The 12575-nt window shown below is 43.8% G+C and overlaps 1 protein-coding gene across 1 annotated transcript; it reads right to left on the minus strand.

Annotated features, from left to right (window-relative positions):
* Positions 1–8383: 8383 nt before the first annotated feature.
* On the minus strand, positions 8384–12301 carry LOC111079512. Its single transcript, XM_022374755.2, is given in 4 exon segments — positions 8384–9072; positions 9172–9377; positions 9439–11187; positions 12282–12301. Coding segments are annotated over 3 exon segments (2502 nt in total). The 5' UTR covers positions 11071–11187; positions 12282–12301; the 3' UTR covers positions 8384–8408.
* Positions 12302–12575: the final 274 nt, after the last annotated feature.

Consider the following 12575-nt stretch of genomic DNA (forward strand, 5'->3'; position numbering starts at 1 on the left):
GTGCGCTTTCATAATTCACCCATCTGCTGCTGCGCATCTTATGTCATGCGCATCGCAACGCTTTAAAGGGTACTAAGATACACAGATACATACCAACATACATAGTTGCAAGCACATAGCCCGCTACATACATATACACAGCTGCCACACGTACAGGGATTGCACATTTACAGTGGCACTCGCTCGTATGCGGCCACTTTGCTCGCGCAGCTAAAGTGCGAAACTTTTATCTTATTATCACTGTGTGGGAAACCAAATTCAGTTACAAGTTTCCGCAAATGTAATTTAGTTCGATTAAAGTTAAGGCTGGCTTAAGACGGATATTGGATTCATTGAAATAAATTTAATATCCCAAGAGGAGAAAACTTATAAAGCTTTGGGCATTCTTTCTATTCAATATTCGAACTTTAGAGTAGGAAAAAAGAAGATAGCAATTATATAGTCATATATAGTATATTTTATTATATAGTATGACACACGAAAGCTGCCAAAAATATCAAGCGATAATAAAAAAATAGCTTAAGCTTACCTCAGTGCGGGCCAAAACAGTCTTTATATGTATATCGGTAGTTTAGGTAGTATATGATAGTTAGTATTTATAGTGAGCACAAACAAATTTGTACATACAATTGCACTTGCTCTGAGACTGAACGTGTTCATACGCGTATGTGTGAGAGTATTTAGCGGAGAGTCATATCTATTATAAATTGTGTATACACAATACTTTGGGGAAAACTGGAACGAGCTGGCGAATCGAAAGCGCAGCTCTCAAAGCATTTGCTGAGTGGGAGAGAGTGCGAGGAATAGTGTGGAAAATTGGGTTAGGGGGAGTACGAGGATACACATACATTCAGCCAGCACTGTGTAGATAGAAGCGACAGCGACATGCAAAGCTGTTGTTCCTGCTGCTGCTGCTGCTGCAACATTTGCCCCTTACCCTTCTCACGTGAGCGGCCTGGCAGCGCATGACAAGAGTAGGTGACCTTGACAGTGAACTTGAAATAATGCTGCTACACAAGGATTCCAAGCCTGCATGTATGTGTGTGTGTATGTTTGTGAGAGCTTGCACAAAACGCGAGAGCCAGAGACACAGAGAGCGAGTGATTGTCGAAAAGCTTTTGCTCTTGCATCTGGTCGAGTGAGTGTGTGTGTGCGGGGGTGGAGGTGAAGTGCAGGGCAACCTCTCATCCCGCATTGGTTCTATATATGGCAAGGCAAGCTTTCTCTCTCTCTCTCAGCCTGGCAGTGACTTTCTCGCCATCTCGCTTCCACAGATGGGAATGAATCATCGCGCGACGTGCGACGTTTTGTCTGCAGTCGTCCACATTTGTGAAATATGTGCCAGAAATTTCGCTTTCGACGGAGACGAATAGCAAAAGCAACGGCAGGACAGAGAGGGAGGGAGGGGGGCGAGTAGTTTATGCAACGGCCAGGCAGGCAGGCAGGCAGGCAGGCGGGCAGGCCCAACGGCTAATGTCGAGCATATGTTGGCTGTTGCACTGAACGGACAAGTGGCAAAAGTGGCATTCCCGTTCCCAATGCCATTACTATTCCCATTCCCATTTCGATTTCATTTGCTGTTTTCCTTTTCGTTTCCTTCTACTTCTGTATTGTGCATTCAACTTTGACATTTGGCAAATCTACATGGCCTGAGATAGGGTGGATTTTATGTACACACATACCTACATATGTATGTACATCTGTATCTGTTGACCATATTACTGTCGATGCATTTGGCATTGCGTCTTGCGTCAGCATAGATTAAGGGATTGAGAGTTAAGGGCTGACTGCATACTGTCTCCAATGTTGCCTTCTGCACTCCGACAACATGGCTTATAGACGATTCCCAGGCTCTGTTCAATTCACAATTTGCATAATGACAGATTAAGACTCCCTGGGAAAATTGCACAGCGAGTTGACCCACTTCTTGTATATGGAAAAGTTTGTCTGGAAAATATGGAAGCTATAAGATAGAGCATTTAATCGATAAGCTGCCAACGTAGAATCTAAACAATCTCCTCAAACTATGCAGATTTAAAAAATCAACTAGCCGAAAACAATTAAAGGGAGCCTCACACATAATCGCCTTTAGAGCAAATGAATTTACGATAAAGTCTGGCTAATAGAGTTGTTCCCGAGCCATCAGCTTGCTAAAATTAAAAAATAGAAATTCTAAAACAGATATGAACAATTTTTTACCACCGTAGTGTCTCTCTCACCTGGCAAAGGTAAGCCACTAAACATTCGATAAAAGTTGTGAAAAATTTAACAGATGCACTTTAAAATCTGCTTGCAAAACTTGTCCCAAAAGTATGCAGAAATTAATAGAAATAAATAGGAATAAATTTGGTTTTAAATAAGTAACTATTTGCAGTGTTCTTTAAATATTTAATGTGTTCCCAAAATGTTTTCTCTGAGTGTGGTATCAGGTGCGATGTGCCAGAATTATAGATAGTTTGAGTGGGCTGACAACCTGAAATTGCATTTGAAATTTCAATTCTTTTCGGTACTTTTCCATATCTGCCAAATATCTGAACTGAAATGTGCAAACAGTGCGCTGGGCGAGTGGGGGGCGGGGGGCGGGGCGGTGGGGGCGAGTGGGGGCGAGTGGGGGGGGGGGGGATGCATAGAGCCAGGCCAGAGATCGTAGGGGTAGAGAAAAAAATATAGAGGTAGAGAGCTGTATGCGGTAACCTTGAGAACGCTTTGAATTTTTAGTTGGGACAAAGGGTGTGGTGTGCGTCATTGAGAGAGCAGAGAGAGAGAGTGAGAGCGAGCGAGCGAGCGAACGGGAAGTGCAGTTGCAGCGGCGCTGTGCATGTACATACGTATGTATGTGTGTGTGTGTGTGTGTCTATGTACGTATGTATGTGCTTTCAAACTTTTTGCTTTGCCACATTTCTTTGCCGACGAACCTCTAGCCCCCTCGCTCGCACCCTGGCTATCTTTCACTCTTTCTTCTGCCCTCTCCCACCCACTCTCTTCTGCACAGTGAGCATCTTGTTGTTGCTTGTTTTTCGTTTAGTTTTCGTTTTACTCTTATTTTTTGTGCGCAAATGCAATTCACGTTCAAGGCCAGCACCAAAAGCATGTTGGTGTGTGTGCTATGTACATGAACAGGCTCGTATGTGGAACTCTATGGATTTATGTACATACATACATATGTACATGTGCATATGTATGCATGTGCTGTCGTCAGTTGTCAACTGTATTTTCAGTACAGCCACACACAGATACAGACACAGATGCAAAAGCACAACTATACATAGACAAATTATATACAACACACACACACACACAATCAATAAACTGCAATTTCTCTGCTTTATCTGTATATTCCGTTCCGTACCGTTTTGTTGCCCCGCCTCTGTTTTAATGTTATCTCTGCTCTTCTTCGCATTTCTGGCACATCTTCGTGTTTGTCAAACATTATTAAGAGCAAACGGAAGAGGGAGAGAATTAAGGAAGATAAGATAAATGGCTGCAGATGGCTGCATTTCTAAACCAAGAAGAATAAACCATCTGGGAGGAGCAGGTACCTTTTTTTTATACCTTATAATCCATAAATATTCTAAAAATAGAAGATGAAACAGCATTTTCAAATCATTTTAATCGGATTATTTTAAGTTTATTTGTTCTCTAATTTTTTTTTGAATTGAATTTATTTTTAAATCTATTTAAATTCATGCAAAACTTCGTAAAGTGAAATATTAGAATGGAAATTTTAGAATTTGAAAAATTGGTGAAATCAATAAAATCTTCAATAGGTTTAAACTATTTAGATTGAACCCACAGCCAATTTATTCAAACGAATGCAAAAGAAGATCAACTCAATATGTTGCAAATTCCCAGGAAATGCATATGAATGCATAATTTTCCATCCCACTGCATCAGTTATTGCACCCACGAGGAAACAAGACAAGGAACGCCATAACACGTCTCTCCGCCTCAATTTCCCTGCTCTGGAATTATATAATTTGCCGTCAATGGCAATGAAAATGCCATGCAATCAAGCGTAAAATATAGAGAATTACCAATTATAGAAAATAATACAATATGTGTGGGTTAACTGGAAAACTCTTATCATAATAACGCAATAGAGTGTGACCTTAGGATGGGCTGCATACTACTCTGATCTGCCACACAATTTTTCTTTTTCCCAAAAGGAATTTAACATTTGCTTCTTATAAATTTTTTTTTAATTGTCTGGTACACTATTTTTTATGGAAAGTTATTGAAAATCCTTAAACTACTTAAATAAAAACCTCTCATTTAAGATATTTATTAGGATATCTAGATGCAGACTCAACAGCCTTAATTTGTTTGTTTAATATTAGCTCGTGCATTTTTTAAGCAACTTTTTTATTGCTATTCCTATTCCTAAGGAGCACAGAGAGGCGCATTGATGACTTCAGGGTATTCCATATTCGATATGTGATACTAAACCGTTCGTAATGGATTTCCAGTGTTCTTCCCCAATACGTAGGAGGCAGATGATGCGGTAATCGACATCAACAAAAAGCTGAGTAATAACATTTCTCAGCTTGAAAACCAAATTAAATGCAGAGAAGTGCAACCAAAAGGGGTTAAAAGTTAAAAAGAAAAATCTACGCATTTAATTTTTAAAATATTTTCTCCAAAAACCGCATCACTTACCGAAAATAAGCCAAAGGCATAAAAAGCAGGCTCATACATTTCAGAGGAAGAGCAAGCAAGCTGTATAAATCCCCTTTTTTGTTTTGCTGAATGACAACCACGCCCGTGACATTGTTTGATAGAAGCCGATGCGATTGTACACAATCAAGTTGTGTGTAAACTACTTACTGCGTTGCATTTAATGGCGAGCGTAAAGTTTAATTGCATAAAAAAAAATATCGCGAAATTTCATACGAAATATTTTTGTAATTCGCATTTGGCTTAACTAATTAAAATTTTATTGGGATTTCTCGCATAAATACTTGGCCTGGATTGGTTTGGCTTGGCTTGGCTTGGCTCATTTTCCTTGAATATGTGACGGAAATTGCCCAGGCCATATGGAAAGCGGGCGGGGAAAACGTTTTAGGCAGGCGCCATTGGAATGCAAACAACACTCGAATGATTGAAATATTCTATTTAGAGGGCAAGGTCAGGCACAAGGCTGTGGTGCTGCAGCTCGCTCACTCTCTCTCTCTCTCTCTACCAGGCTCTCATTTGGAAAGAGAGTAAATGTACCTCTTGGGCGCATATGTTCGTGTCTCGATGGGACGTGGGCGTCGGCGTCGGCTGGGGCTGTGGCTTTGGCAGCTGCAGCAGCTGGATGCTCCGTCCTGCAAATGCCAAACAAAGTGACCCATATGTATGCGTCATTCCCGTCGACACTGCTGTTGCCAACTAAACCACTTTTCCTGGCCATGTTCCCCTGGTTTCGCCGTGCCCCCCTCCTCGTTGGCATGGCTGCTGCAGCTTGATGGCCACTCGACGCTAATTGTGTCCTGTGGCGCTTGTCAAATGCATACGCGATACGAGATACCATTCCAATCCTGCGCTGCGAGCTCCTTGACGTAAGCTGTACCAGATTTCAGCAGCTGTGTGCTTCATCCATTTTTAATTAAAATTCCGTGTGCACATCAGAATTCAGATGGATATCGATTGGGGAACAAATTGCTATTTTACACATTTTTTAAAGATCTTTACGAACTGTAAATATCATTAAATAAATATTATAGAAATGTTTGGGTAGGGGTGATATTTTGTATTTATTTATTTTTAAGAGAAATAAAACTTGTGTATTCGTAGCATCCTTTTTTCCCGATTATCCAGAGAATACTTATGTAGAAAATTTTAAAGTTTACAGAAAAAACGGTAGTTTGAGTTGCACGAATCTGCCAATAGATGGCGCTGCAAAAAGCTTACCAGCTCTGTTAATGTAACAGAAAAGCTTTTCGGCTCTGTTAACTTTGCAGAATAGCTTTTTTGGCTCTGATGTTTATAGCCGCTTTATGCTGGCAAATTGAAAGAGAAACTACTAGTGTGGGGATCCTTTTCCACCCTCACCCTCAACCCTCGCCCACCCACCGTGCGAGATTTACGCATAGTGTGTGTTTTTTTTTCAAGAACATAAGTTGCAGGTAAGGCAGACCGGAAGAAACCATCACTACTCATATAAACATTACGCATACGCAATGTGGGCGATTACCTGACAAGGTAAATGTCAAATCACAGCATGATTGAAAAATTGTCATTGAAATTGGTCAGGCAGTTGCGTGAGCATTTGCTCGGACCCGTCAAGTCGCAGGGAGAATAAAATAAACAAACAGATGAATAGACAAACCGATAATCAAAGTGATACCCCCCGACCGATTGAGGAGCCCACAACTGCAATTGTCAGTTCAGTGGGATTCAAACGGAAATTGTGACAGTTCGACTGGACTGGAGGGGTAAAACTGACCCCACATGTCAATGCAAAGCAACTTCAAAGCGACGAAATGATGGACAGTTCACAGGGCGCACAGGGTGCACAGGGAAGAGGGTGTGTGTGCCGTAAATACAGGTTAATGGCAGGTAATTGAGGAAAACAATTTCGCATTCGCATAACTGGCAAATGAACAAACCGTTTCTCTCAGCGAATTTAATTGGGCAAAGAGAATTCATAACCGGAATATGTAGTTCGACGATAGGGGGTGCAAACTGAACATGGCATGGCATTTGAATGCCAAATGACAATTAGTGTTTTCCAGGGCCAAACTTACAAATCAATTCTCACACAAACACACATACACATACACCATTTGCATATGAGAAATAGTTAATGACCAAAACAGAGACGTTGTTGACCCCTCAAAACAGCAATTGAACTTTGAATTTGAACGGAATTTCCAATGCAAATACACTGAGAGATATCGAGCAAACAGGCGGTGAGAGCGAAATAAAAATATAAAAAAAATAAAATAAAAAAATAATATAATAAAAAATAAAAAGTGAAATAAAAACTAAGTAATAAAAATATAGTAGAGTAAGATTTATATTGGGAACTACTGAATTCAATACGACATATTATTTTGAGATGTATATTTTTGGTCCAGAAACCTGATCACCGACTCCCCCGAAGCCTTTTTTTTCCCTCAGTGTACTTGCATTAGTTTGCATGCCAATTAGTGCACAAATAATTTATGAAGTTTTGTTAATTGCCGCCCTCAAACTGAACCGTAGGCCTGGCCTACGGCTTCCTGGCTGTTAAAGACTGCTTAAGACGATAACATAGAAAAAAGACAAGACCAATCGGACCGAGAATTCCTTTTAAATTAAAATTGATTTAAGTTATGGAACTTGGCGCTAGCGTCAAGGGTGAATTGGATTTGAGACATTTGTATGGCAGTGCGGGATTGGATTGGTTGGATTGGGACTAAATCAGAAAGTATTACTGCCAAAAATTGTCAGCATTGCAAATAGATGTTTCGGGCTGATACATAGAAAATCCATGGCAAGTGCAACCTACTTTGGGATATCTGATTTCTTAAAGGTCTCTTTATGCTTAACCACGGGCTTAACCTTGGATGAATCCTGAGATTTAAAACTGTTCGAAAACATGGGGAACAAAACCTTATTAGATGTATCCCCCGCTATGGCTACATAAGCTGGCAGACAGGCCTGACTTTTAGTACACAGCCAGTTAGCTGATGAAGTCTGCAAAAATCCCATGTGCCTCCGGAACAGCCATTTCTATTTTAGAATGCATTTTGTAAGCCGAATGGGGCAATTCAGTTGCTTGATTTTTATACCCGTACTCAAAAAAGTAGGGTATATTATTGTGGTAAAGTGGTGTGTGTAACGCAGGGGACGTTTCCGCCCCATAAGTATATATCGATCAGCCATAGCCGGTCGTATAGCCATGTCTGTCTGTCCGTCTGTCTGTCTGTCCGTCTGTCTGTCCGCTGCTAGGGCAACCAATTGGTCCCCCCCCCCCCCCCCCCGCCCTGCCCTATTATAGCCAGAATGAGATTATTCGTTCCCCGCCCCCTCCGCAAACGACAACGCAACTCTCCCTCGCTCGCACACTCTGCGCGTTCAGTCGCGGCAACCCTAGCGGGGGTGTAGATATGATGGAACTGTACAATCTACATGTTAGTGTAGAATGCTTGTATATGTAGTGTAGATATAGTGTAGCAAAAAATGTAAATTTAAAATCTAAAATCTAAAAAATCATAAGCTCAAAATGTATATACTGACTGAGTACGGGTATAAGTAGAGTCGTGTCCCCAGAAACGACTCACACGTTCCTTCTCGTTTTTATATAGGGACAAAACTTCCAGTTAACCTGCGAATATTTTTTTTTGGAGATTGGAAACCCTTTACCATTGAAAGACTTTGTTAAGTGAGATATTAAACTTTAACTAGAGATCGTTTTTTGAATGCTTCTAATGGTTTGTAAGTCACATAATAACGTTGCCGCCGGACTCTATGACCGGCACGACGCCCGTCGCTGTCGTTGATGGTGCCACCCAATTGAAGGCATGCCCAGCCGCTGGCGCCGCCGCTGCCGCTGCTATCTCCACCTGGCTCTGCCTCGTCAGCGTAGCCGTCACCGTCGGGCCTGCTGTGGTGGTGGCTGCTATACGCGGCACGGGCCGCAGTACGTTCGTGCTGGTGTTGGGTCATTTGACGGGCAGCGGTGGCAGCAGATTTTGGGCCACATTCGACAGCTGCCTCAGATGATTCGCCTGGACGTACTGAAAGGCCGAGGAGCGCTCCAAGTGCTGCGACAAATAGAACTCGCCCAGCGAGTAGAAGCGCCGCTGATCGAAGGGCTGGAAGGGAAAGCCGGGAAACCGCTGTCCACCCACATAACTCTTTGCTGCCGCTGCTGCTGCCGGGGGATAAAGGGGTATTCCATGCGGTGGGCGTGGCAATGCACCATAGGCTGTGGCAGTGGCTGGGCCGTGCGCCGACGACTGTTGTAGTTGTGGATGCTCTGGCAGGGCATGTTGATGCTGGTGCTGGTGCTGCTGCTGCTGCTGTTGGGCCTTGAAGAAGTCCAGGTTCTTGAGATTCTCCAGCATCTGGTGGGAAGCCTGATGTTTCTTTAGGTAGGCATGGCTATCAGGAAAAAGATAATAAAAGGAAATTTATAAATTGATTTTAATAATAAAGATTTATTTTTGTATTTAGTGTCTCGGTGTAGAATGAGCAACTCACCGACGGAAGGTCTTGCCGCATAGATGACACGGATATATGCCATCGCTAGCCTCATCGTTGGCTCTGCCCGACTCCTGATTGATGTCGGTAGACTCGCCGAGGCTAGCCAGCCGCTTCTTGCTGGGATTGACCGCTCCAGCAGCCGCCTCCGCTTTGGGCTTGTGCCAGCGCCGGTGGGAGGCCAAGTTGGCCGGGCAATTGAAGACCTGCAGGGGAGAGATTCGAATCAGTAAGTCCCGGATGCTGCTAGCAGGCACAGTGACTTGCCTTCTCGCACTCGGAGCACTTGTACTCGATGTGAACGATGCGGGGACAGCGGTGCTGGGCCAGCATGAAGGCGTCGTCGTAGACGGTGCGACAAAGCTGGCACAAGTAGTCGCCAATCTTATTATCGATGCTGGCCAGTATGGCCTTGGCCTCCTCGGTGATTTCCACCACATTGAAAGCCGGATCAATGTCACCTTTGCGCACGACCAGCTCCTCATCGTCGCGCAGCTTGCGTATGATGGTGCCGGACACGGGACTTATGGTCTCCTCATCAATGGCCGTGTGCTTGCGTAGCTTGGCCCTCTTCCGTTCGGCCTTGTGTGGCCGCATTGGGGGAGCTGCTGCTGCTGCTGCTGGCAGGGGAGGCGGCGGCGGCGCAGGGAACGAAGCAATCAGTTGCGGCGGCTGAAATGGAGGACCACCAGGATGCTCGGCCCCAGCGCCCACACAACTCAGATCCGTGTAGGTTTTCTCGTTGCGGAGCTCTTCCCTGGCAGCGGCCAGCTCCTCTCCGGCCGCCTCCACCTCTGGCTGTGGAAAATCCCTTTCAAACAATCGCGCCAAGCCGTCCACGGCTTGATTGTGCAACTCCTCGTCCTCGTACAGCAGTTCGTTGCGTTTCAGGGCCTTGGGGTCGAGAAGTTCGGCCTGCAGCCGCAAAGCGGGGCTCTGCAGGTCCACAGTCTCATCATCGTCACTGCCCAGCACATCGACGAAGACCTCCTCATCATCATCATCGTCAGTCACCACACCATCACCACCACCAGCACCAGCATCAATCTGAACTTCTTGGGTCTCGTCGCTGACTTGAACCTGGACCGTCTCGTCATCAGCGTCGTTGACTTCCTCCGTGTCCGTGGCCTCCTCATTGTAGTCATGGGAACTGACAACTGTTTCATCCTCGTCCTCGGTCAACACGATGGTCGTCTCGTCCTCATCGTCCACGTAGATGGGCGAGCTGGCAACGGCAATGGGGCGACTCACGCTCGATTGACTTGCCGGAATTTGCTCAAAGTTATTTTTCGTCGTCTCGTGAAAATGACTTTTATTAAAGGACGACGACGCCCCCTCAAAGCCGCGCATGCCATAGCAGTTTCCCCCCTGATGAGGCTGCTGCTGCTGATGCTGCTGATGATGGTGAAGATGATGAAAGTAGCTCGTGGCTGGCTGCAGCCCGTGCAGAGCATGAGAAGCTGTTGCTGTTGCAGGCAGAGCCGTGGCTGGAACTGGTATTGGTATTGGGACTGGAACTGGGGCTGGTGTGTTCACCATGTGCGGCCGCCACAGGTAATTCTCCTCGGACATTAATCTCTGGCGCTTGCGGGGTGGCGAGGGCGTCGATGGCGGCGTAATTGGCACAATGCTGGCCGCTGCACGCAGCGACAGATCCAGCGGGGAGAGCAACGAAGTTGCCGGACGATGTTGGCTAAATTGCGGAAATGTCTCGTTGATTGCTGGTAATGCCCGCAACTGGGACTGGGACTGCGACTCGGCGTAATGGTTTGGTTGGCTGTGATGCAGTGGCTGGGTCTGAAGCTGCTGCTGGTGCTGCTGCTGGTGCTGGCTTAGATGTGGATGTGACAGAGACAGTGACTGAGGATGGGGATGTGACAGTGGATTCATGTTCATCATTTTTCCTCGCTCTCTTGGTTTTTGCTATTCTTTTACGGAGCACAACACTTGTGATTTCATTTAAGGTTTCCGCTTAGCCTCTTTCATGGACAATATAATGTTGCTTGGTTGATTTAACTGCAAAAACAGGATAATTGCATTCAAACTTTAAGTATTCAGTATGAGTTTTTATATCAGAGAGGGTTATTGCTCAATTTTGGTTGCTATTATTCCCATAGTTTGGTTGGGGTTGATATAATGGCCCCAATACGTTTGTACACTCCAAAGAGTTTTGTAATATTCACTGGGTGAAGTCAGACACACACACACATGCCAAAAATTAATACCAAATAAAATTTAAAATTAATTGAATGTAAATTTAAAACTTAGATTGGCTTACTTATACAAATAATTATTTAAATAACATATACTAATAAGCTCCGTTATAATTTAAATTATGATTTCTGTCCATAAATTGTGAGTTCCTGTATAAAACTCTTTGTAAAAACTATTCCTGGTATGGATGAAATTATTGGTGATAGAGTTGCTGGCTAGTACATTTGAGGATTGAGTAATTCAAAGGCGCAAAATGTGGAGACAATATTGAATAGCTCTTATTTGAATTTGTCTGGCTCTGGCAGTAACAAACATTAAATACAAATATTAACAATGATTTTTTAATGTAATAATTTGTATATTGTTTCAATATTTAAACTCAATGAAGAGAACGATAAATTATAGGGAAACAAATAACTAGATGAGTGGTCCACCTGAGGGAGATCTTTCCAAGGGATAACTTTCACTTGAATTATTTCTTTCGACAGAAATAAGCGTACTCGTAATTAGGTCATTTAAGATACACAACTTTATTATTTTTACGGAATAATCTAAGTTTTTTCGTATCATAAAATACATTTTTAAAGCACTAAGTCTTTCAGTATTCGGATCGAAAATTCATTTTCTATAGCTCAACACTATATTTCTGATAAAATTGTGAATGTTGTAATTAATTTTAATTTAGTTTTATTAACACTCTTTAGTCTTTAGTCTAAGTTTAGTCTTTAGTGTAACTTTCATTTGCTGAGAATGTTCTAGGAATATTTTTGGGGAATATTCCAAGTCCAACTTCAATGCTAAACTTTTTAAATCAGTCTTTAAAAACTATTTCCAAACTAATATTGAGTCACTGTTGGAATCCTTGCGACCTTTCGACCGTTAGATGGTTGATTTACCGTTACACGCAACTTTCTCGTGGCAACCGTTGAAACGAACTGAACGGAGGACGCCACGCGGCACCGTGTCCGTGGCTGGCTGGGAACGCTGTCGCACTCACTGTGGCTGGTCACCTGTCGCAATGCTCTGCGCTGAAATTGGGTTTGAATGCGAAGAAGCCAATGGAAGCCGCCACACACACCACCCACCACCCACCGAGGTCAGCCACCCAACTCACCCAGCGCTGGCCTGGCGAGAGATGCCCATGGCCCGGACGGCTCTCGCTCGCACACAGCTGCGGAATCCTGAGCGAG

The sequence above is a fragment of the Drosophila obscura genome, unplaced genomic scaffold (genome assembly GCF_018151105.1).
Source record: "Drosophila obscura isolate BZ-5 IFL unplaced genomic scaffold, ASM1815110v1 contig_150, whole genome shotgun sequence".
NCBI lineage: Eukaryota > Metazoa > Arthropoda > Insecta > Diptera > Drosophilidae > Drosophila > Drosophila obscura.